Source organism: Oncorhynchus keta, chromosome 30 (genome assembly GCF_023373465.1).
Source record: "Oncorhynchus keta strain PuntledgeMale-10-30-2019 chromosome 30, Oket_V2, whole genome shotgun sequence".
Taxonomy (NCBI): Eukaryota; Metazoa; Chordata; class Actinopteri; order Salmoniformes; family Salmonidae; genus Oncorhynchus; species Oncorhynchus keta.
In genome coordinates this window covers 35,014,935-35,040,549 of record NC_068450.1, presented here as the reverse complement: position 1 = coordinate 35,040,549, position 25,615 = coordinate 35,014,935, and the positions used below count along the sequence as shown (strand labels likewise).

The 25,615-nt window shown below is 40.9% G+C and overlaps 1 protein-coding gene across 3 annotated transcripts; it reads right to left on the bottom strand.

The window, feature by feature from the left end:
- Positions 1–8,296: 8,296 nt before the first annotated feature.
- On the bottom strand, positions 8,297–25,142 carry LOC118363446 (uncharacterized). Of its 3 annotated transcripts, none has more exons than XM_035744318.2 (16): positions 24,542–25,142; positions 21,791–21,896; positions 19,344–19,557; positions 18,788–18,930; positions 16,742–16,904; positions 16,564–16,619; positions 16,213–16,388; positions 15,932–16,042; positions 15,654–15,779; positions 15,072–15,176; positions 14,832–14,990; positions 13,385–14,009; positions 11,327–11,390; positions 11,015–11,199; positions 10,804–10,892; positions 8,297–9,130 (listed from the first exon to the last, which is right to left on the bottom strand). In XM_035744318.2, exons 1-16 carry the CDS (start codon positions 24,728–24,730, stop codon positions 9,038–9,040), a joined length of 2,604 nt encoding a protein of 867 aa, XP_035600211.1. In that variant the 5' UTR covers positions 24,731–25,142; the 3' UTR covers positions 8,297–9,037. The 3 variants fall into 3 exon arrangements, with proteins under 3 accessions (XP_035600211.1, XP_035600212.1, XP_035600213.1); XM_035744319.2 differs by having other exon boundaries at positions 16,222–16,388; XM_035744320.2 differs by lacking the exon at positions 24,542–25,142 and adding an exon at positions 23,729–23,850.
- Positions 25,143–25,615: the final 473 nt, after the last annotated feature.

Here is a 25,615-nt window from a genome sequence, read left to right as displayed (position 1 = left end):
TCCATGGAAATAATGTTTTTGGGAAGTAATACATATTTATAAAAGCATTCATGATTTGCATAAATGTAATATACTATTACTCTTGTTAAATAAGAAATGGTATTACATTTGGTGAAGAGCACATTATGACTTGTTTAGGACTTGAGATGACTCGGACTTGCCTGTCTTGACTTGAGTGCTAAGACTTGAGACTTACTTGTAACTTGAAAAACATTGACTTGGTCCCACCTCTGGTAATCTCTCTGGTATGCAATCTGGTTCCCGCTCAGGTTGTGGATGTGTCACTGCAACCTTAAAGGTCGTCAATGATGTCACCATTGCCCTTCTAGGCAATATTGTGCAGCTATTTTTATGGACTTGGCCAAAGCTTTTGATACGATAGACTTGCGGGCCGGTGAAGGAGTATTGGTGTCTCTGAGGGGTCTTTGGCCTGGTTTGCTAACTACCTCTCTCAAAGAGTGCAGTGTATAAAGTCAGAAAATCTGTTGTCTCAGTCACTGCCTGCCTGCTTTGCAACAAAGCTTTCTTAGTGTCCAACAAGCATTCTCTACCCTTAACCTTGTTCGAAACACCTCCAAAACAAAGGTTATGTGGTTTGGAAAGAAGAATGCTCCTCTTCCCACAGGTGTTATTACTACCTCTGAGGGTTGAGAGCTTGAGGTAGTCAGCTCATACAAGTACGGCAAGACGGTGCACTGTCCTGCTTTCAGCACATATCAAAGCTGCAGGCTAAAGTTAAATCTAGGCTTGGTTTCCTCTATCGTAATTGCTCCTTTTTGACCCCAGCTGCCAAACTAACCCTGATTCAGATGACCATCCTACCCATGCTAGATTACAGAGACATCATTTATAGATCGGCAGGTAAGGGTGCTCTCGAGGGGCTAGATGTTATTTACCATTCAGCCATCAGATTTGCCAGACAAAGAACTCAATAAGTAAAGTCTTGGAGAAATGCTCACAAAATGCTCACTGACCATGTCTAGACAAGGCTATACAGTAGATCATTCTACCAAGCCCAAACGTAATATTGATAAAGCTGAAATCTCAAAATAGTGATCATGTCAGGCAGCTGCTGCTAAGACTGGCTAGAAACGGGGCTCTGATCATTTCCAGGGGCCTCATTTATAAAACCATGCTTAAGTACAAATATACCCCAAAAGGTGTGCGCGCCAGTTCATGCAAAAGTTGGCATTTATACATATTTTACTTGACGTAAGAATGTGTTCACCTCACAGCAAACTTTAGACCATGCGTACTCACATCTGCTAGTGGTTGAAATATTGTATTGCAGGCTGGAAAGTAAGTATTTTGTGCAAAAATGGGGTTATAAAAGCTTATTCATACAAAAAACAAACAGAACGCAGCAATATTCCACTAGTGAGAAGAGCAAAAATTCTAAATAATTTGACATAGGAATCTTTTTCCTTTCATTTTCATAACCATTGCAGAATATATTCCTCACCTTTTCTGGTTGTGATAGGCTATGGCTTCTTTGGGAATATGAACCTTCAACAAATGACCATGTGCATCTCATTTAATTGGACCCTAGTAGCCTAGTAAATAAGTCTAGCCTATATTTACTATCATAGGCAGCAGTTTATAATACCGATATACAGTTGAATTTAACAGCTGATCTATACTGAACAAAAACACTTTTTATATATATATATATATATATATATATATATATATATATATATAAATCTCACACACCGAAGTATGTGGACATCCGTTCAAAATTAGTGGATTCAACCGCACCCATTGCTGACGTATATCAAATCGAGCATACAGCCATGCAAACTCCATAGACAAACATTGGCAGTAGAATGGCTTTACTGAAGAGCTCAATGACTTTCAACTGTAAGTGCTGTTATTGAAGTGGAAACGTCTAAGCGCAACAACGGCTCAGCCGCGAAGTGGTAGGCCTCAGAAGCTCACAGAACGGGACCGCCGAGTGCTGAAGCGTGCAGTGCGTAAAAACGTCTGTCCTCGGTTGCAACACTCACCACCGAGTTCCAAACTGCCTCTGGAAGTAACGTTACTGCCTCTGGAAGTAACGTTAATACAAGAACTGTTCGTCATGAACTTCATGAAATTGGTTTCCATAGTCGAGCAGCCGCACTTGCACACAGGCATAAAATTACCATGAGCAATGCCAAGCATCGGCTGGGGCGGTAAAAAGCATGCCACCATTGGACTCTGGAGCAGTGGAAACGCGTTCTCTGGAGTGAAGAATCACTCTTCACCATCTGACAGTCAGATAGATGAACCTGGGTTTGACGGATGCCAGGATAACGCTACCTGCATGAATGCATAGTAGAGGTCGACTGATTAATCAGAATGGCCGATTAATTGGGGCCAATTTCAAGTTATTACAAATCGGAAATCTGTATTTTTGGACACCGATTTGACACATTTTTCTACCATTATTTAATCTTTATTTAACTAGGCAAGTCAGTTAAGAACACATTTTTATTTTCAATGACGGCCTAGGAACGGTGGGTTAACTGCCTCGTTCAGGGGCAGAACAGATTTTTACCTTGTCAGCTCGGGGATTCAATCTTGCAAACTTACAGTTAACTAGTCCAACGCTCTAACCACCTGCCTCACGAGGAGCCTGCCTGTTACAGGAATGCTGTAAGACAAGGTAAGTTGCTAGCTGGCATTAAACTTTTACTTTCTTCTCCAACACTTTGTTTTTGCATTATTTAAACCAAATTGAACACGTTTCATTATTTATTTGAGGCTAAATTGATTTTATTGACGCATTATATTAAATTCAAATTAGTGTTCATTCAGTATTGTTGTAATTGTCATTATTACACATTTTTAAATCGTCTGATTAAATCGGTATCGGCTTTTTTTGGTCCTCCAATAATCGGTGATGAAAAATCATAACTGGTCGACCTCTAATTCAGGTCCATTGTCAGTGTCTGAAAGAGAAAGTCCTCATCCAGATACAGCATAAATTACTGATAAAGAATCTCACACACACACACACACACACACACACACACAGAAAGTGGAAATGTCTTAAGTCAATAAGTTTTCAAACGCTTTGTAATGGCAAGCGTAAATAAGTTCAGGAATAAAAATGTACTTAACAAGTTGCATGTACTCAAGTGTTTAACATGATATTTTTTTTTACGACTACCTAAAATTGTTGTACCCCACACATACAATTCTCTGTCGAGACCCTCAGTCAAGCAGTGAATTTAAAACCGATTCAACCAAAAAGACCTGGGAGGTTTTCCAATGCCTATCAAAGACTTGCACCTATTGGTAGTTGGGTGAAAATAAAATAAAAAGCAGACATTGAATATCCCTTTGAGCATGGTGAAGTTATTAAATTACACTTTGGAAAGTGCATCAATACACCCAGTCACAACAAAGACAAAGGCGTCCTTCCCAACTCAGTTGCCGAAGAGGAAGGAAACCGCTCAGGGATTTCAACATGAGGCCAATGATGATTAAAACAGTTAGAACTTAAATGGCTGTGATATTTTTAACCTGAGGATGGATCAACAACATTGTAGTTACTCCACAATACTAATTGACAGAGTGAAGAGGAGGAAGCCTGTACATCATTTTTTTTAATCCAGAAAATGCATCCTGTTTGTAACAAGGCACTGCAAAAGATGTGGCAAAGCAATTCACACTTTTGTCCTGAATACAAAGTTGTATGTTTGGGGCAAATCCAATAAAACACATTACTGAGTGCCACTCTATATTTTCAAGCATAGTGGTGGCTGCATCATGTTATGGGTATGATTGTAATTGTTAAGGACAGGGAAGTTTTTCAGGATAAAAAAAAATAAACTGAATGGAGCTAAGTACAGGCAAAAACCTAGAGGAAAACCTGGTTCAGTCTGCTTTCCACCAGACACTGGGAGATTAATTAATGTTACAGCAAGACAGTAACCTAAAACACAAGATCTACAATGGAGTTGATTACCAAGAAGACAGTGAACAATTGACTTATAACCTACATGAAAATCTATAGCAAGACCTGAAAATTGTAGTCTAGCAATGAACAACCACCAATTTAACAGAGCTTGAACATTTTTGAAAAGAGGGGTATTGGGTGTACATGGACGAAATAAAATGTTATGCAAGCTGTACCACAACAAAATGTGAAGGTCCCGGAAACATTTCATTCGTATTTTGCGTGTCATGGCATAACGCCAATAGTTCCAAATTATACAGCAAATAAAGCCGTTGTCACCATAAAAGGTGGAGTATCAATGCTTGTTTCCACGCACAGTTTTACAACATGACTGGTTTATTACGGGAAACATGCGTATGAATGGCGTGCACCAAGTTAATAAACCTCAATATTTTGGTAGGTGCGCAGACTTTTCTGAAAAGGTGCACGCAGAAGTTTAGTGCGAAATGTACTCAGCGGTTATAAAATGAGGCCTCAGGGGCAGCTCCAGTTGACATCTGCAGCGCTGTGCATGTTGTTTCAATTACATGAACAAGCCCATGGGGTCCTGTTCAGACCTAATATTATAAATAGGGGTGCACATTATGAGTGTATTCATTAGCCGGATTCTGTTGCAAAATGTTTTTCACTTGAAACAGTTTACTCCAAACGGAAAACCTTTAGCAAATACGTTTCTATAGGACAAATTCAGGTAGGTCCCTCCCCGTTTCGTTTGCTCCCTAAAATGGTAAACGATTTAACAGACCAAATGTTTTGTAACGGATTCTAACTAATGGAAACACCGCAGGCTTCCTCGTCTCCTTTGCCTCATATACACTGATGAGAATGTGCATGGAAGCAGAGAAAAGCTCATTCCCAATACACATCCACCATTGCCAGTGTTATCAGATGAGTGCAGAATGAAGGAAAGAAGACGAGGACAGTTACTGAGACGGGAGAGGTGGTTCGTTCTTGTGCAAATGCCATTCTGTATTCCCTTCAGCTCTTCATAGACGGAAGACATAACTAGTACATTGCTGTACTGGAGAGTTCGAGTGACGTCACTCTGAAGATTTGACGTCTGTAAAGTGTGTTTTATTTTATTATTGACAAACCATGCACATAACTACTCGTCAAAACAATTGAAACACTGTGGTCCTGCTAATTCATGGCCGGCACATGACACCAACCATAGAAAAGGTGATTACAAAACAGTTTGAGCATCAGTGCAAAGACGCACACAATATTTAGCTAATATCCTCTTTTTGCTAGTTACATTGCAGAATAGGAGCTATCGTTTGCTGGCTAACGTTAGATAAATAGTATGTATACACGTTAAAATAAGATGACAAACTGCAAAGACTAAGCTAGCTAGCAGACACAGATGTAAGAAAGAAAAAAAAGTCCCCTTTACCGTACCTTCCCGTTATTCAATGCTCAAAGCAGACACCTTCAACTAATGCTCAGGGCGCAGCCATTTTGAATTAACCCGAAACACTCACTGGTGAGCGCGCCACCAACAATGCTGCCACCTAATGTGTTGGAGTGAAACTGAAGAATAGCATTGCAGGCAAGAGCATTCAGCAGAGCAGAGGAACGCTAAAAACGTGTTACTTTGAGCTGAGCAAAATCACTGAGCTCAACAATACATGCTATCAAATCAAGAATATATAATTATTTTCATATACATGCTCATTCAAAAAAGAACTATAGGATATAGTTACAGAAATTACTGCACTGTTTGGGCTAGAAACACAAGCATTTCGCTACATCCGCAATAATATCTGCTTAACATGTGTATGTGACTAATAGAATTTGATAGGCGAATGGGCTCATTGTAATTGCTGGAATTGAATGGAATAATTGGAAAGTTATCAAAAACAAACATGAAAACCACATTTGACTCAGTTCCAAGAATTCCATTCCAGTAAGTAAGTAGACAATGGACCTGATCGGACAGCTCAGAGCCTCTACTCTTTTCTGTCCATAAGAAACAATTGGATTGGTGGAAGAGGCAGGGCAGGCCAGGAGCAAGGAAGGAGGGTGTGGTCAGTTTCGCCTTTTTGCTTTCCCCGACATGAGTTCGTGGTGTTTTGCTTTAAAAATAAAAGTAAAAAAATAAAAAATATCTAAAATAAAATAAGTAAAAAATAAGGGATAAAAAAACATAATTAAAATTATAGCTCACAACTGTGCATGGGGAGAGGGGTGGGGGCGCTAAAGGAGTGCATTCACATATATCTACACATGTTCATACACACACAAATTATTATTTTTTTGTTGATGTGATATAGATATATATTTTTTTTCTTTTCTTTTTTCTTCCCCTCTTCTAGGTCAGTTTCAGCATTATGGACATGGGTGTATCTGTGGTCCATTTGGCCTGTCCCACGGCTTCCTTCAATGATGTGTTGTGAATGGCTCTGTTGATGAACTTCTGGCCAATGATTGACTGTCTAATGTTTATTGATGTCAGTCCAGATATGCTGTTAACATTGTGGTTGCTGATGTATCTTGGTAGTCTGTAAGCCATTTTTATTGCCATGTTTAGGACTATCTGTAGCCGATTCATCTGCTGCGGTGAAGCTGTTATCCAGGCTGGCAGGGCGTATTCAAAGAGGGATCGGATGTAGCTGATGTAGACTTTCAGCACTGTCTGAGGTGAAGCTATTATCCAGGCTGGCAGGGCGTATTCAAAGAGGGGTCGGATGTAGCTGATGTAGACTTTCATCACTGTCTGAGGTGAGGCTCCATATTTTCTTCCGCACAGCGTTTTTAGGTGGTTTAGTCTTTTTCGTCCCTCTCTCTCTCTAGGTTCGCTATATGGATTGTCCAGTGCATGTTCTTCTGGAAGGTGACTCCAAGGAATTTTGCTTCTTTTTCTACTTTTATTGTTTCACCGTAGAGTTTGAGATCTATGGGTTTCCTGTTTTTTTGCTGGTGCTTCTTGTGAAGAGGACACATTGGGTCTTTTGTGGGTTCAATTTTACTCCCCACATGTTAGACCACGACTCGATCCTTTCAATAGACTTCTGGAGTTTTTTTGCAGCAAGTTGAGGACATTTGGAGCTGGACCAGTAGCAGAGGTCATCGGCAAACTGTGAGACTTGACCTATGGTGGGTGGATGGTAGTAGATATCTGATATGTAGAGTAGAAAGAGTAGCGGGCTTAGAACTGCCCCCTGTGGGACACCTGCCTCCAGGGTGAAAGGTGAGGATATTGCTGTGGAGACCTTCACTTTAATTGTACGGTTATGGAGAAAGCTGGTGATGATGTTTCTGATGGAGAGCGGTAGTTTGAGATTGGAGTCTGCGAGCCAGTAACACAGTCCATTGTGCCACATCTTGTCAAATGCTTTCTCTATGTCAAAGAAAACCGCCAGGGTAAGTTCTTTTTTCTTGAAGTTCCGAAGGATGTCCTCTGACAGTCTTAGAATTTTATCGGTGGTTGATCTTGCTTTCCTGAAGCCAGCTTGGTGGATTCCAAGGAGGCCCATTTCCTCGGTGTGGCCGCTCAGTCTTTGGGTGATTACTCTCTCAAACAGCTTCCCGACATGACTGAGGAGGCTGATTGGTCTATAACTTGTGACGTTGTATGGGTCTTTGCCAGGTTTGTGGATCATTGTAACAACTGCAGATTTCCACGGTAGGGGAAAGTAGCCTTCCGTGAGACATTCTGTGAAGAGGTTGGAAAGGAGGTGCAGGTATTCATCAGGTGCTTGTTTGATGAGTGTGCTGTCAATGTTGTCTTCCCATGGTGCTTTGTTTTTTAGCATTGATTTATTCAATGCTAACAGAGCGGGTGAGGGGATGGTCTACTGGTGTCGGATTTGAGGTGTACACGGTTTTCTGCATTTCTCTGTTGATAATGGCTCCTCCCACCAGCATTGATTATCTTGGGTATCCTTAAGCACAGCTACAAAATCCAAATTAGTCGTTAATCTCTTAAAACTGCACTATGCCGAAATCGTTTCGCTTTCAAGTAGAATGATAAATCTATAGCTCACATTTCTATGTAAATTTAGTCAGGTCGCCCAAAAAGTGACATATTGCCACTTTAATAATGATCAACATAGAGAAAGACAGTTAAAACTCAGTAATCCCATTGGACTGGATGAATCCATATTCAGAAGACAGAATATACTTCCCATACAATCTAAAGGGGCAGCAGTAGCCTAGTGGTTAGAGCGTTGTGTCAGTAACTGAAAGGTTGCTAGATCAAATCCCAGAGCTGACAAGGTAAAAATCTGTCGTTCTGCCCCTGAACAAGGCAGTTAACCCACTGTTCCTAGGCTGTCATTGTAAATAAGAATTTGTTCTTAACTGACTTGCCTATTTACATTTTAAAAATGAAAGCATAACAGGCATATGTCAAAAAAGCAAGAAAAATGTAAATGACTTTATTAAGAAGGCACATCAACACTGAAAACATCACATTCAGTTGCTTCGGAAGTCATGGTAAAACCTAGATCGCATGTGTAATTACTGGCTATTCTCCAAACCAAACACAATATGAACAACTTCAGTCAAATGATTCTGATCATTTAACACATCTCCCCATCAACTCTGAACGTGATTATAAATGTTTTGGACAAAACTTTAACATTTTAGTCACAGTGCTCTGTTTGTCCCTACCAGTAAAGTTTTTCGAAATTAAAGTGCATTTATGGTCCCTCTGAGTTTGACAATGGGAGTACATTGTTACCATCTCGATAGCAAATATTTACATTTTCTACACTGGTAAAGGACACTTGAACTTGAATAACCACACATTTTTATACCACTCATAATTTGCCCATGTTGCTAAATACATATCAAGATCAACTTATTTCATAGTCAACATATGACACATTTTAAATAATAGGCATGATTCACAGCATGTTTAATGCATGAGGTAAAATATGTTTTCCTGGAAATGTATCATAACATGTATTCATTATAATACTCCAATCAAGTGTAGACATATGGATTAAATGCTACTAAATGGGACTGTTGTAAGGCCTGACAACCAATCAAATAAATATGAACATTTTCTAAAACATCAGAACGAAAGTTCACTGAACTAAAGCTCATTTAAAAAGCATGATTCACCTGAGAACATCTAAAAATTAGTTAGTTGGTGTTCACTTTCTGCAGGGTTATGGCACTCACATTAAGGGCATCCTCACCTGGCAGAAGCTCTCTCAATAGGAATGAAAGCAGCATCTATTGAAAAGAAAGAGAAGCAAAAGGTGAATCAACATAACTGTACAAGAAAGTCTAGACATACAGTACCAGTCAAAAGTTTGGACACACCCACTCATTCAAGGGTTTTTCTTACATTATAGAATTATAGTGAAGACGTCAAAACTATGAAATAACACACATGGAATCATGTAGTAATCGAAAAAAAAGTGTTAAACAAATCAAAATATATTTTATAAAGTAGCCAACCTTTGCCTCGATGACATCTTTGCACACTTTTGGCATTCTCTCAACCTGGAATGCATTTCAATTAACAGGTGTGCCTTGTTAAAAGTTCATTTGTGGAATTTTCCTTCCTATAATGCATTTGAGCCAATCAGTTGTGTTGTGTCATGGTAGAGGTGGTATACAGAAGATAGCCCTATTTGGTAAAAGACCAAGTCCATATTATGGCAAGAACAGCTCAAATAAGCAAAGACAAATGGCAGTACTTTAAGACAAAGGTCAGTCAATACGGAAAATTTCAAGAACTTTGAATGTTTCTTCAAATGCAGTCGCAAAAACCATCAAGCGCTATGATGAAACTGTCTCTCAAAGGACCGCCACGGGAAAGGAAAACCCCGAGTTACCTCTGCTGCAGAGAATACATTCATTAGAGGAGTTAACTGCACCTCAGATTGCAGCCCAAATAAATTACTCAGAGTTCAAGTAATAGACATCTCAACATCAACTGTTCAGAGGAGACTGTGAAATCAGGCCTTTGTGGTCGAATTGCTGCAAAGAAACCACTACTGAAGGACACCAGTAAGAAGAGAATTGTTTGAGCCAAGAAACACGAGCAATGGACATTAGACCGGTGGAAATCTGTCCAAATTTGAGATTTTTGGTTCTTTGTGAGATGTAGAGTAGGTGAACGGATGATCTCCGCATATGTGGTTACCGTCGTGAAGCATGGAGGAGGTGGTGTGATGGTGCTTTGCTGATGACACTGCATGTAATTCATTTAAAATTCAAGGCATACTTAACCAGCATGGCTACCACAGCATTCTGCAGCGATACGCCATCCCATCTAGTTTGCGCTTAGTGGGACTATCATTTGTTTTTCAACAGGACAATGATCCAAAACACAGCTCCAGGCTGTGTAAGGGCTATTTGACCAAGGAGAGTGATGGAGTGCTGCATCAGATGACCTGGCCTCCACAATCACCCGACCTCAACCCAATTTAGATGGTTTGGGATGAGTTGGGACCACAGAGTGAAGGAAAAGCAGCCAACAAGTGCTCAGCATGTGTGGGAACTGCTTCAAGACTGTTGGAAAAGAATTCCAGGTGAAGCTATTTGAGAGAATGCCAAGAGTGTACAAAGCTGTCATCAATGCTACTTTGAAGAATCTAAAATATATTTTGATTTGTTTAACACTTTTTTGGTTACTACATGATTCCACATGTGTAATTTCATAGTTTTGATGTCTTCCCTACTATTCTACAGTGTAGAAAATAGTAAAAAGAAAAGAAAAACCCTGGAATGAGTAGGTGTCTAAAAATTTGACTGGTACTGTATATTTTTAGAACATTTGACAGATATCAAATATAGAGAGACAGAACTGCAACATTGATGAGAGGACATTAGGATCTTGACGCCAGAGTTCTCTCTTCCAGTGCTCTCTACAGAAACTCAAGAGGCTAGATACGCACATAGACCAGCTTCTTGTTTTCTTCACAGTCCTGGAAGAGCTTAAATGCTGACTCCATATCGGTCTTCTTCAAGATTAAATAGTTTGAATCTAAAATGAGAACATGTTGTTAGTGAACTGTGACAAACTTCTCGAATTTCTGTCCAAGCATGAAAAGCAGAATTCCAAACATTTAGATAGAGGGGACAAAAACCACTGTGTGTATCACATACATCTGGCATTGATGAGGTGGTGAGCTCGGTCTTTGGTTTCATGCTTCTCCTCACTGCTGCGATGGGGTATAGGGCATGTCACCTCCGGCAAGCCCCCGGGCCACTGTTTCTCACGCAGATTGTCGATATAGGAGGCAATCTGTGCTTCCGTTGGGTTCATATTATTCAAGAAGCTGTTCACTTTCCTAGAGAATATTATAAAACGTCATGCTGGGATTCTCAAAAGGACAAATGTAGATCATCCTATTACTCTGTCAGTATGACAAACCAGGACTGCAGTGGAAAAATGGGAGAATATTTCACAGTTCTTACTTTTTCAATATCGGCATGACGGGTTTCAGAATCGCATCAAATATGTTCAGAAGGATGGAATTGCCTGGAGGGCAAAGTAGGGTGCTGATTATTACACACTATTAAATGTAATTAATATTCATAACCATCAAAAGGTGACTACCGTAATTAAAATATAAACATATAAAATGACATTGAACAAAAATATAAACGCAACATGCAACAATATTTTTCCTTTTACTGAGTTACAGTTCATATAAGAAATTAGTCAATTGAAATAAATTCATTAGGCCCTAATCTATGGATTTTACATGACTGGGAATACAGATATGCATCTGTTGGTCACAGACACCATTTACTTTTTGTTTTGTTTTAAATAGGGGTGTGGATCAGAAACCCAGTCAGTATCTGGTGTGACCAACATTTGCCTCATGCAGTACGACACATCTCCTTCACATATGTTGTCCCACTCCTCTTCAATGGCTGTGTGTCGTCGCTGGATATTGGCGGAAACTGGAAAACACTGTCATACAAGTCGATTCAGAGCGTCCCAAACATACAGAATGGGTGACACGTCTGGTGAGTATGCTGGCCATAGAAGGACTGGGACATTTTCAGCCTCCAGGAATTATGTACAGATCCTTGCAACATGGGGCCATTCATTATCATGCTGAAACATGAGGTGATGGCGGCGGATGAATGGCACGACAATGGGCCTCAGGATCTAATCACGGTATCTCTGTGTTTTCAAATCATCATTGATAAAATGCTAATTGTGTTCATTGTCTGAAGCATATGCATGCACATACCATAACCCCACCGCCACCATGAGGCACTCTGTTCACAACGTTGACATCAGCAAACACACCCACACAACACAATACATGTTGCCTACCATCTGCCCGGTACAGTTGAAACCAGGATTCATCTGTGAAGAGCACACTTCTCCAGCTTGCCAGTGGCCATTCGAAGGTGAGTATTTGCCCCCTGAAGTCAGTTACGATACTGAACTGCAGTCAAAAAGACCCTGGTGAGGACGACAAGCACGCAGATGAGCTTCCCCGAGACGTTTCAGACAGTTTGTGCAGAATTTCTTCAGTTGTGCAAAACTACAGTTTCATCAGCTGTCTGGGTGGCTGGTCTCAGACTATCCCTCAGGTGAAAAAGGCAGATGTGGAGGTCCTGGGCTGGTGTGATTACAAGTGGTCTTCGGTTGTGCGGCCGCTTAGACGTACTGCCAAATTCTCTAAAGTGCCATTGGAGGCAGCTTATGGTAGAGAAGTTAACATTAAATTCTCTGGCAACAGCTCTGGTGGACATTCCTGCAGTCAGCATGCCAATTGCTCACTCCCTCAAAAATGTTGACATCTGTGGCACTGTGTTGTGTGACGAAACGGCACATTTTAAAGTGGCCTTTTATTGTCCTCTCACAAGGGGCACCTGTGTAATGACCATACTATTTAATCAGCATCTTAAAATGCCACACCTGTCAGGTGGATTGATTATCTTGGCAAAGGAGAAATATTCAAACAGGAATGTAAACAAATTTGAGAGAAAAATAACCTTTTTGTGCATATGGAAAATTTCTGGGAGCATTTATTTCAGCTCATGAAACCAACACTACATGTTGCACTTATATTTTTGTATTTATATTTTTGTTCAGTATACCATTTTTTATTTTAAAAAATGTAAAAAAAATTCTCCCCAATTTTATGATATCCAATTGGTAGTTAGTCTTGTCTCATCGCTGCAACTCCTGTGTGGACTCGGGAGAGGCGAAGGTCGAGAGCCGTGCGTCCTCCGAAACACAACTTAACCCAGATGCCAGCCTCACCAATGTGTCTGAGGAAACAGTGCACCTGGCAACCGTGTCAGCGTGCACTGCGCCCGGCCCGCCACAGGAGTCGCTAGTGCGCGATGGGACAAGGACATCCCTGCCGGCCAAACCCTCTCCTAACCAGGACAACGCTGGGCCAATTGTGCGCCATCCCATGGGTCTCCCAGTCGCGGTCTGCTGCAACAGAGCCTGGACTCAAACCCAGTATACAATTTCAAACAAATTAGGAAGTTAGAACTAACCAGATATTGCTTTCAACAAATCAAAAAGGGCTTTGGTTGCTTCCATTTGCTCCCAGCTGGATTGTTCCTTTTTCAAACACGGTGAGTCTTCTAATTTTGGCTGACTCCCCATTTCATTTCCTTTACTCTTGGGCATCCCTCCTGACATTTTGAAAGTGAGTTTCTCCTTTTTATTCGACTTTCCACCAAAAGGATGTGTTGGACTGCCAGGGAGGTCAAATTGCGAGCTTCCATTTTCACTGGAACGTCGCAGTCTACAGAAAGAGTCAGTCTGGTCTTCAGGGGTGTCTGATTTTGTTTGGGCCAGACACTCCTCTGATCTAGATAGCCTTTTGATTGACATTTTTAGGTGAGAAGTTATGGGGTTCTCAGATTCCTCGGTTTTGTCTGCATTAATCAAAATGTCAGATTTCTCTATTGGTTCGGTTTCGTCATCTCTGCAGCACTCAATGGAACTGGGTTCTGGAGGAGAATCCTGATCACATTGGGAGATGATGATACATGGGCCCCGGGCCAGGTCATCCCTTGTATCGCCATCCAGGTTCTCAGTTGCAGTTGGGTCTGCAGCCTCCGTTGTGTTGGAATCATCTGGTTTGGGCCCTCTTCCAAGGCTGTTGTGCTTGTCCTGAAAAATTCAATGTGCATTGCAGACCTGGGTTCACATACATGTACATTTGATTATTAAAATTCTTGTTTTTGGTATGAGTATGTTTAAATAATGTGGCCCAAATCAACTAGCTACTACTTCTGTTCGAGGTGTTTTGAAGTATTTTCTAATAATTTCCCATAAAAAGCCTACTATTAGAAAATATTTCCAAATACATTATTTCAAATACCAAACAGACCTGCTTTCAAATGCATGAGATTATTTGAAAATACAGGGTATTTTGTTTTTCTTAAACTTTTTACCCCTTTTTTCTTCCCAATTTCGTGGTATTCAATTGGTAGTTAGTCTTGTCTCATCGCTGCAACTCCTATACGGACTCGGGAGAGGCGAAGGTATAGAGCCATGCATTGTCCAAAAAACAACCCTGTCAAGCCGCACTGCTTCTTGACACACTGCTTGCTTAACCCGGAAGCCAGCCGCACAAATGTGTAGGATGAAACACTGTACAGCTGGCGACCAAAGTTGCGGCTAGCTGCAACACAGCCTGGGATCGAACCCGGGTCTGTAGTGACACCTCTAGCACCGCGATGCAGTGCCTTAGGAGGCCAGGTATTTAGTTTAAAAAATATATATAAATACCCAAATACTTACTTTCAAATGTCTTTGAAAGTTGTGCATTGAAACACTATCACAAATACTGACTGACTGCTAGAGACTCACAACTGGTTTGGTTTATTAATCCACCAGCAGAGGGCATCATTTGCCATTTGTGGTGACACTGACATGATACAAGACGACCTGGCTGGCAGGCCTTGCTCAACAGGTTGTTAAAATGCCTACCTCATCTTCCTCTTGGCCCGGAGTCAGGAAGTAGGCCAGGCCACTGAAGAGGCCCCACACCTCCCCCACATGATCCTCTTCAACCAGCAGCTTGTCCAGAGGACACAGAAACTGAAACACTGGCTGAGTGTGGCCCACTAGATCATCAGACACCAGCTCCTGGAGAGGACATGTATTTTTATCATATCAGATCACCTATCTGTGTTCATTTATGCTCATGCCTGAAGTATGCCAGTGTACCTGTAAGAAGTGCTTGATGGACTTTTTGGCTTCTTTAAAATCCTCATTGATGTTCACCACAGTGCTCTCTTCTAACACGGATAGGGAGGGTAAAGTAGCAGAGTCCTAAAACAAACAATCCAAACAAGGGAAAAATTATAATAAAATATCAATTGTATGATCTGTAGATAAGAGCGTCTGCTAAATGACTCAAATGTAAATCTGGACCCATATTGAGGATGCAAAAGGGAGACCAGTGTCAGAAGAGACCATACACTCAGACTATTAGCATTGGTTGTATCTAATTGTGCAACATCCATACGATGTCAGAGATAAATTAAACAGTACGGTATCTGTGACATTCACAAGTCCTGCAGTGGTCTGTTTTGACAACAGTGCTGTGGTTTTGTCATCTTGAGACCCAACAAAATAAGGAAGTTACCATTGGTCTCATTTCTCAAAAACCTTTTACACTGAATGAATTCAATACCAAACAGCATAGCGGCTTTACATCATTTCATTGGCCATGAGGTTACATAGTGAAATGGTACCTTGTGCAACACAATAGCAACAATACAATATCCCTCTTCATAATTCCCTAACCTGCCATAGGTTGCGGAAGTGGATGATGTCTGTTTGGGTCTTCCTCACGTTCCAGTGAAGGTTTTCAGGGTTGTCCCTCTCCTCCAGGTGAAGTGTAAAACACAGTTCCTCGTTTTCCCTCTCCACCTACAGACAGTAACATCTTACTTTACACACCATTCTGGCACAAACAGGTAACAGAACGGCCAAGGACATGTCTTCACACAGCTCAGTTTCATAACTAACAGTAGTTGCATTCAAAGCATTCCAAAGTGACTTGTGTGCGATTAGTGACTTACACAAGGGACGCTGACAGCCCAGTGACCAACCCGCCACAGCTCATACGACAGATTGAATTCCATCATATCCTCTTGTACACTGTTCCAGTAGCTCTCCAGATCACTGTCCTCCTGGTGAAACAAGCCAATGACAAAATAAAAATGTCAGCAGTGTTATATTTCATCATCAGTTTGATACTTAATGTTACCAGACTATAAATAGAACAATGTTTGGGGAGGAGAGAGGACATTCAGAAATAATATGAAATAATCTTCTATTGGATAGATGGCAAAACATGTACTGTCTGTACGTATGCACTGTCTTCAGCACTTTCAGCAGTTTCGTTTGATGGAAGACCCTGGATAGACATGGCCGTGACAACCAACGCCTGCTCCCTTTTCTTCATCTTCTCCCTTTTAGCATTCTTCAATCTCATCTTGTCAAGGAATTTAGACCAGCCTTCCTTCAATTTGTTAGCTGGAAAAACACCCATATCCGATTAGCTAAGTGTCAACCTTTTTCATTGCCCTTTTCTATGTCACAAGTTGACTGCAAACTGTGATAACTTTAAGGCAAGCGAAAGAAAACACACAGAATAAACTGGACATTTTAATTAGCCTAGTGATGGTTTCAAATACACAAATACCCTAACCTTTCTTTTTGGACTTGCTGTCACTGGTTTGCGCATCCTCTGTTTCTTCCTGAGTCCTAAAAAGGCCACCAAACAAAACCAAAGCACAATTTCTTTCTGTGTTCTCTGCACCCTTGCAGCACTGAAGTGTGTTTATTAAAGACAAGAGAGGCAGCCTGATAGGAAAAGGTCCACTCACGCTCCACTGGCCTGGCTCTCCAGGGATGCTGGAGAGGCCCTGTCAGAGTGGGACTCACACAGCTCCGCCACAGAGCTTTTACGGGTCGCTCCATCCAGCTGACTCACCACCAGCTGGTTGAGGTTGTCAGGGTCTGAGAGCCAACGCACCAGCAGGTCCAGTACTGAGGGCATGGATGACAAAGTCAATGTGATGGGATACCTACTACAGAGTAAAACCACATAGTAGTGGGACAAAACCATGTTCAATAAATACTAAACAAAAGTATAAACTGCCCCATGTTTCATGAGCTGAAATCAAATATCTAATTTGGGAAGCTTATTTCTCTTAAATCTTGTGCACAAATTAGTTTACATCCCTGTTAGTGAGCATTTCTCCTTGCTAAGATAATCAATCCACCTGACTGGTGTGGCATTTCGAGAAGCTGATTAAACAGAATGGTAATTACACAGATGCACCTTGTGCTTGGGACAATAAAAGGCCATTCTAAATGTGCAGTTGTCTCACATAGTGATAACCAAAAGATACCTATGGCAACAGCTTCCAGGAACGACACAATATTTACATCTTACAGTTATTCCGAAAATAAGCAAAAGGAACAAATGACAGATGTCTCAAATTAGGGGAGCATGCAATTGGCATACTGACTGGAGGAATGTCCAATAGAGCTGTTGCCAGAGAATTAAATGTACATTTCTTAACATAAGCCGCATCAAACATTGTTTTAGAGAATTTGGCAATACGTCCATCTGGATTCACAACTGCAAACTACTAGTATGGCATCGTGTGGGTGAGCGGTTTGCTGATGTCAACATTGTGAAAAGAGTGCCCAATGGTGGCAGTGGGATTAAGGTATGGGCAGGCATAAGTTACAGACAATGAACACAATTGCATTTTATCGATGGCAATTTAAATCCAGAGATGTCATGACGAGATCCTGAGGCCAATTGTCGTGCCATTCATCCGCCACCATCACCTCATGTTTCAGAATGATAACGCACGGCCCCATGTCGCTAGGATCTGTACATCATTTCTGGAAGCTGAAAATGTCTCAGTTCTTTCATGGCCTGCATACTCACCAGACATGTCTGTCATTGAGAATGTTGTGGATGCTCTGGATCACGGTGTACAACAGTGTGTTCCAGTTCCCGCCAATACCAAGCAACTTTGCACAGCCATTGAAGAGAACAACATTCCACAGGCCACAATCAAAAGCCTGATCAACTCTATGTGAAGGGGATGTGTCACGCTGCATGAGGCGGCATGGTCACACCAGATACGAACTCGTTTTCTGATCCACGTCCCTACATTTTGTTTAAGGTATCTGTGACCAACAGATGCATATCTGTATTCTCAGTCAAGTGAAATCCATAAATTAGGCCCTAATGAATTTCTTTAATTTGACTGATTTCCTTATATGAACTGTAACTCAGTAAAATCTTTGAAATTGTTGCATGTTGCGTTTCTATTTTTGCTCAGTATATATAGGTAAAAAGCAGACACACTTTGGCTCAGAATAACAGACCATTACGGAGAACCTTTCCAACTTGTTTCACTTTTATACCAATGGCCACCTCCAGTATCCACATCTTCCAGGTTTAAAAAAAATGGTGTTAACGGTCAAGTTTCACTGAACATTATTGAGACTCAATTAAGGTTACAGAAGACAGAAGTTACATGTTTTATCTACAACAGTAAAATCCCTTACCATTACAAAGCCATAAATGTCAATTATCCAAGCCATTTCACTGGCTCCTGTGATCAGAGTCACTGACCATTATAAAAAATATATATATATATGTTTTATTGTCACATAGGTGCAGGGAAATGTGTTCTACATTATCTGCAGGTTTCAACAACACATTAGCTTTCCTCTAAGGAGAGCCCCAGTTTAGTAACAGTATGTGCAGTATTTCTAACCTCTATCCTTTACTCATCATGATAGAATGATAAGAAACAATGGTTTCATGCTAATTTTTTCAAAACTTCCGCAATGTGCTGAGAGAATTACATGAGGCACTGATAGGCCTATATTGTGGGGCTTACCTTTTAAGGCAACTATCTCATTTAAGGCACAGTGGCTGACTGCCAGTCCCCATAGGGACTGGGGTAAAAGGTTTCGCACCAGTGCTTCAGAGAACACTCGGAGAACTTCAACCTCCTCTCCTCTAGAGCGGAACAATGGTTTTCTGACACACAGAGAGAGAGAGAACAAAACAGACAGACAAAATTAATAAAAATTGTCTATTTGGAATAATGACAAAGTGAGCAACAATACCTAGATTGATGATATCAGGACATAGCACAACACATTGATAAGCGAGACATTCTATCACCGCAATACTTCATACAGGCCATTCTTCCATCATGTGACAACTTGCATAGTACCCTAGGTCACATTAAATCTTTTTTCGTTTTTAAGTTTGAAATTCAGAACTGAGGATGTTAATGATTTATCCAAAACAATCACATATACATAAACCACTTCAACAGTATCAACAGTATAGGCAAGCGATACAGCTGTAGAACGGCAACTCGATATGGGTGATAATCTATTGCTTCTATTGATATTCTACTAGGGACTGCAGGAGAGCTGTATTACCTATGAGACTGTTTGGCGTTATGGAGGTGCTGGGTCAGGATGCGAATGCAGCCCACACTTGCAGCACAGACATCAAAGTCTTTGCCTTTGCTGATGACTTGATCGATGACTTGGTCAAACTCCTTCCACAGCACCTGGTGCAGGAGCTGACTGTCACAGGGCTCAGGGACGCTGTACCAGGGGAGGACTAGCTGGGCGTAGGCACAGTCAAACACTGGGGAAAACGTACACTCAAAATCAACAAAGGCAAAATAGTTGGCGAAGAAAACAAAAAAATTGTACATTTAGAGTGCATTCGGAAAGTATTCAGACACCTTCACTTTTTCCACATTTTGATACATTACAGCCTTATTCTAAATTTGATTATTTTACTGTTTATGCGTCATCAATCTACACACAATAGCCCATAATGACGAAGCCAAAACTGGTTGAGACATTTTTTGCATATGTATTAAAAATAAAAAACAGAAATACCTTATTTGCATAAGTATTCAGACCCTTTGCTTTGAGACTCGAAATTTGGCTCAGGTGCATTAGGTTTCCATTGATCATCCTTGAGATGTTTCTACAACTTGAAGTCCACCTGTGGTAAATTCAATTGATTGGACATGATTTGGAAAGGCACACACCTGTCTATATAAAAAGGTCCCACAGTTGACATGTGCATGTCAGAGCAAAAATTAAGCTGCGAGGTCAAAAGAATTGTACCTTGAGCTCCGAGACAGGATTGTGTCGAGGCACAGATCTGGGGAAGGGAACCAAAAAACATTCTGCAGAATTGAAGGTCCCCACGAACATGGTGGCCTCCATTCTTAAATAGAAGTTTGGAACCACCAAGACTCTTCCTAGAGCTGGCCGCCTGGCCAAACTGAGCAATCGGGGAGAAGGGCCTTGGTCAGGGAGGTGACCAAGAACCCGATGGTTAGTCTGACAGAGCTCCAGAGTTCCTCTGTGGAGATTGGGAGAACTTTCCGGAAGGACAACCAATCTCTGCAGCACTCCACCAATCAGGCCTTTATGGTAGAGTGGCCAGACGGATGCTACTCCTCAGTAAAAGGCACATGAAAGCCCGCTTGGAGTGTGGCAAAAGGAACCTAAAGGACTCTCAGACCATGAGAAAAAAGATTCTCTGGTCTGATGAAACAAAGATTGAACACTTTTGCCTGAATGCCAAGTGTCACGTCTGGAGGAAACCAGGCAAAACTCATCACCTGGCCAATCCATCCCTACGGTGACACATGGTGGTGGCAGCATCCTGCTGTGGGGATGTTTTTCAGCAGCAGGGAGACTTGTCAGGATGGAGGGAAAGATGAATGGAGCAAAGTACGTAGAGATCCTTGATGAAAACCTGCTCCAGAGCGCTCAGGACCTCAGACTGGGGCAAAGGTTCACCTTCCAACAGGACAACAACCCAAAGCACACAGCTAAGACAGCGCAGGAGTGGCTTCAGGACAAATCTCTGAATGTCGTTGAGTGGCCCAGACAGAGCCCGGACTTGAAACTGATCGAACATCTCTGGAGAGACCTGAAAATAGCTGTGCAGCCACGCTATCCATTTAACCTGACAGAGCTTGAGAGGATCTGCAGAGAAGAATGGAATTAACTCCCCAAATACAGGTGTGCCAAGCTTGTAGTGTCATACCCAAGAACACCCGAGGCTGTAACTGCTGCCAAAGGTGCTTCAACAAAGTACTGAGTAAAGAATACTCATGTAAATGTGATATTGCAGGTTTTGTTTTTATATACATTTGCAACAATTTCTAAAAACCTGTTTTTGCTTTGTCATTATGGGGAATTGTGTGTAGTTTGAGGGGGGATTTAATACAATTTAAAATAAGGCTGTAACGTAACAAAATGTGGAAAAAGTGAAGGGATCTGAATACTTTCTGAACACACTTCAAAAGAGCCCTGAGTATTGTAAGTGAAAGGCTACATTTGGTACTTATGATTTATTCAAAGGTGTAGGTTGAAGTGAGCTGGGAAATTCATTTTAGCAGGATTATCAAAAACACTTCCCGACAGAAAACAGTCCAAACTGGTCTGAGCGTGCCTTATACAAAATATGCCAACCAACTCGTTCCAAGCAGAGCTTGGTAAAGCAACACCCGCTTTCCATAATCCACAGCACATTGACAGAGTTATTTTTGTGTCTATTGCCTCAACATCTTTGTCGCCCAAGCCCCAGATCATGTAACATGAGATATGTCTGCAGCTGCATTTGCTATCCTATTCAACTGTGTCACAGAATACAGAAGAACTACATGTGGCTGACCAAGTACACTAAGGAAAAGGGCAGAATGTTTTCATTATTTCATCCTTGATCTTAACAATAGACTCCGCTTTACAGATCTCTTACCCTGGCAGAAAGCCTGACAGGATTACTTTCAAATAAAATGTCTAGGAACATTCTGGCAGGATCTCAAATTATGCAGAGCAAAATTGCACACCTTGCTGAAGAGATCTCTTCACATGGGGAAACTGTGTCTCCTGTGATGTTCCAGCTTTAGTGCTTGTTGTATCAGTCACATCGCAACCTAAATGGTTGGTGGTTTCCTGTAAGATATTTCAGATACATTACAGTCGAGTTAAGTACAGTAAAGAGTACAGTACAGGGCACAGTAAAAGAGGTGATTATAGTGTTTGGACATCATTAATTCCTTACCATGTAGCTTAAGTAGAAATATGGCATAAGTTCATTTTCAATGTAAAAGGACCCATGAGCACTAACATGTGAAGTTGGGTGTCAAATGACTGGTTATCAGTTTGACTTCTTGTGAAACCGATTTTAAAAAAGGGGTCTTAGAAAACATTGAGCAGGGGGAAAAAATGTAAAAAGGTATTAGAAGTACATCAAAACCAGTGGGGGCTGCTGAGGGGAGGCCGGCTCATATCAATGGCTGCAACAGAGCATATAGAATTGCATCAAACGCAGGGAAACGATGCGTTTGATATATTTGATACTGTTCCAGCTATTCCGCTCCAGTCACTACCACGAGCCTGTTCTCTTTAATTAAAGGTGCCACCAACCTCCTGTGATCAAAACACTACAATGTTGAAGTAAAGACCGCTGTCAATTCAAATCAACACATATTTAGTTTAGTAACATTTTTTTCCGCCTTCTGTATGTTTACGTTGCCTTGTGCCTTGAAATTCTGTTACCAAAAACCCACATACCTTCAAGGTATTTTCTAATTTCTCTCCTTCATGAGGGAGGATAATGAAAGTTCACAGAAGTAACAAGGTAGACCTATCAATTAGTTATAGTGTTGTTACTGATATCAATTTTGTTGATCATTTATTAAATGATTAAAACTAGAAATTCTGTTACCAAATCGCTAACAGAATTTTGGAAAAATCTGTAATGGAATCTCTGCAATTGAGCTACAATGGGAAATCATAGTAGTCAACGCCGAACGTCCATGGACACTGACAAGCAGATTTCAACACCCACAGACGCCTGGACAGGCATACATTTGACCCTAACATAGACGTCCATGATAGGTTCAGATTTGGTTCGGTAAATCTGAACCAACCATAGACGTCTATGTTTCACAAGTTTGGGCAGCACCGTATAGTACAATATAGTTCAGTAGAGTAGAATAGAGTTCAGTACAGTACACAGTAGAGAACACTTAAGTTGAATACACTACAATGTACTGTACTCTACTATGCTCTACTTTACTGTACAATACCCTACTGAGCTTTACTTTGATTTTAAGACTTGTGAAACATGATAGTCTATGATAGGTTAAGACTTGGCCCAGTCCGGACCAACATAATTTGTTCTTGTTTGGTGGCAGAGCTCAAATAAAGCTGCAATATGTCACTTTTTTGGAGACCTGACAAAATTCACATAGAAATGTATGTTATAGATCTGTCATTCTCATTGAAAGCAAGTTTAAGAACCGGTAGATCTGTTCTGTGTGCTATTTCTACGCTATGCTATTTTTGCATAGTGCAGCTTTAAAATAATAGCCAGTCTGTAGAATAATACCTAAATAGACAAAGAATGATATTGCATATTTCTACCTTTCTATCTAACAGGTAGAAGTTTTGGATACATCACAATGAAGAGAACGACTTTCGTATCCATAATTATGCATTTCTGTGTAGTACACATCAGGGACCCATGGTGAAATTACATTTCCGCAAGTCTATTACCAGGTGTCAGTCCACTTCACTTAGCGAAGTTTAAAGTTGCTACACATAGGACTTATATTTATTTGTCCATAATATACCGGGCGCTAATAAAGCCCAACAGTGGACGTGTCATAACACCTAGCGGTCAAATATTTAAATGATTCCAATCGGTTTTCACCATTCATTTTTTCCATAGGAGATTTTACAAACACTTAAAATAAGGGCTGTGTTTCTTGTAGGCTTACCCTGGTGTGACATTTTGATAACCATGTAAATCTCTCGGACAAGGGGACTTTTATCAATATTCTCTGGAGCGGCATCTCAGGTCAAAATGTTCTGACTTTGTGGTTGTGTTATCTAGCGGAAATCGCTGTCATTTCCTGGTTGCTAAAATACTGTTGGCTCAATTTCAGTTCATGAAAAAAAAGCACTGAACCATCTAAATCGCAAAATAGTTTTCACAGATGTTTGAAGCTGGTGGACCAAAACCACCCACCACCTTAAAACAGGTGGTGTTATTGAAAATATATTTCACAGCGATTTAGATGGTACAAGGATTACTGAGCTAGGGGAAATAACCATTATTTCGCGGGTGTTATCGTTGCGCTCCTTTCATCACCCATGTATCACCTTATTTTTCCCTCCACTTGTAAAAATATGGGCAATTTGCCACCAGCTATAAATAGGACATGAGGAGGTCCATGTCAATAACTTTCCATGTTAATTTTATGCGTTTCATTTGACCCCACAACTACTATAACCGCAATGTTTCATTGGCTAACGGCTTAATAGATTGCAGACAGGCAATCAGTTGAAATATTAAAATGTTTGGTGGTATTAATGAGTGAACATTGCACTGACATGAATCATAAACTGGTTACATTGTTTCTGTCATTATGTAAACAAAAGTAACGTGCATGGCTCAATTGCCCTGTTACATTGAATCTCATTATGAGCGTTAAATTGTAGCAATGATGATCTCTCGTGCAGATGAAACAGTAACACCTTACTGCAATTGAATAGTCAGTCATGACAAATGTATAGAATATTTAAATTACCTGGAATAAATGTTCTTCAGCCACATCGTCTGTCTGAGTTCCGCTTTCCCGTCTGGTCTTTATTAAAACATTTGGGGTTGATTGCCAAAATAGTAAACATAAAGCAATTTGAGCCGCTACTTGTCCGCGGTCAAATAAATACCACACAAACCCAAGAATGATGGCAATAGAGAAGCGCAACAGGTACATGTTCTATCTTTTCAAGACGTCAGTCTCATTTATTCAACTATTAAGTTTCCATTCAGGTAGCTATTCAAAGTTTTAGTCTAGGTCTTCATCTATAAAAACATTCATTCGTAGAGGAAAGGCAAAGGTCATTTTCAACTTGCTTGTCTTGATAAAACATTAAAAGAAAAGAACTATACACCCCGAGGAGTGCTCGTGCTCTTCTTCTTCTCCTTCAAAGTTTTATGGCAGACTACACCGACTGGTGTATTGCCGCCGCCACTTCTTCTTCTTCTTCTTCTTCGATGGGGTTTAACGGCGGTTGGCATCCAATGTTAATGGTGCATTACCGTCACCAGCGGGACGGGGTATTGAATAAGAAAAACAACAAAAAACATTCCATATTGCCGCCACCTACACCTACGGGGTCTTCTTCTTTGATATTATGTCTGTCGGCAAACAAATTCTATAGGTGCATGCCGCCACCTACTGCTTTGGCTGTATATGAGGGTTCTGATCAAAGTGAGTTTTTTGGTTGTGTATGCAACTGTTTATGGTATGGCAGGCCATCTGTTGGAAGAAGGGTGCAATTGTGGACTGCAATTTGGGGGCGTTCCTCCATGTTGCCATTCCTGCATCTGCAAAAAACACTCTTTATACTTTTATTGGTCCATTATTAAGTTAGAACAGGCATTCTGTGGGTGGCACTGTGTGCTCTTTTTGAAGGATGGGTCCCAGTCTCTCGGGGGCCCTGGGTTCCGGGGGGATGGGCTGGTGTACCGGTCACTGGGATGACAACCCATTTGGGATGGGAGGAGGTTTTAGCATATGCAAAAGTGGAGAACAATTGGAGGTTTACTTAGTAGCAATGCAAATATCATGGTACAGCTATATGGACACCCAGTCATT

Bases quoted from the DNA above. Each gene is read 5' to 3' on its own strand.
- LOC118363446 (XM_035744318.2), bottom strand. From the start codon at position 24,730: ATGTACCTGTTGCGCTTCTCTATTGCCATCATTCTTGGGTTTGTGTGG. The intron at 16,905-18,787 runs GTAAGCCCCACA...CCATGCCCTCAG, and splicing joins TGAGATAGTTGCCTTAAAAG to TACTGGACCTGCTGGTGCGT. The intron at 10,893-11,014 runs GTATGTGATACA...TTCTCATTTTAG, and splicing joins CCACCTCATCAATGCCAGAT to ATTCAAACTATTTAATCTTG.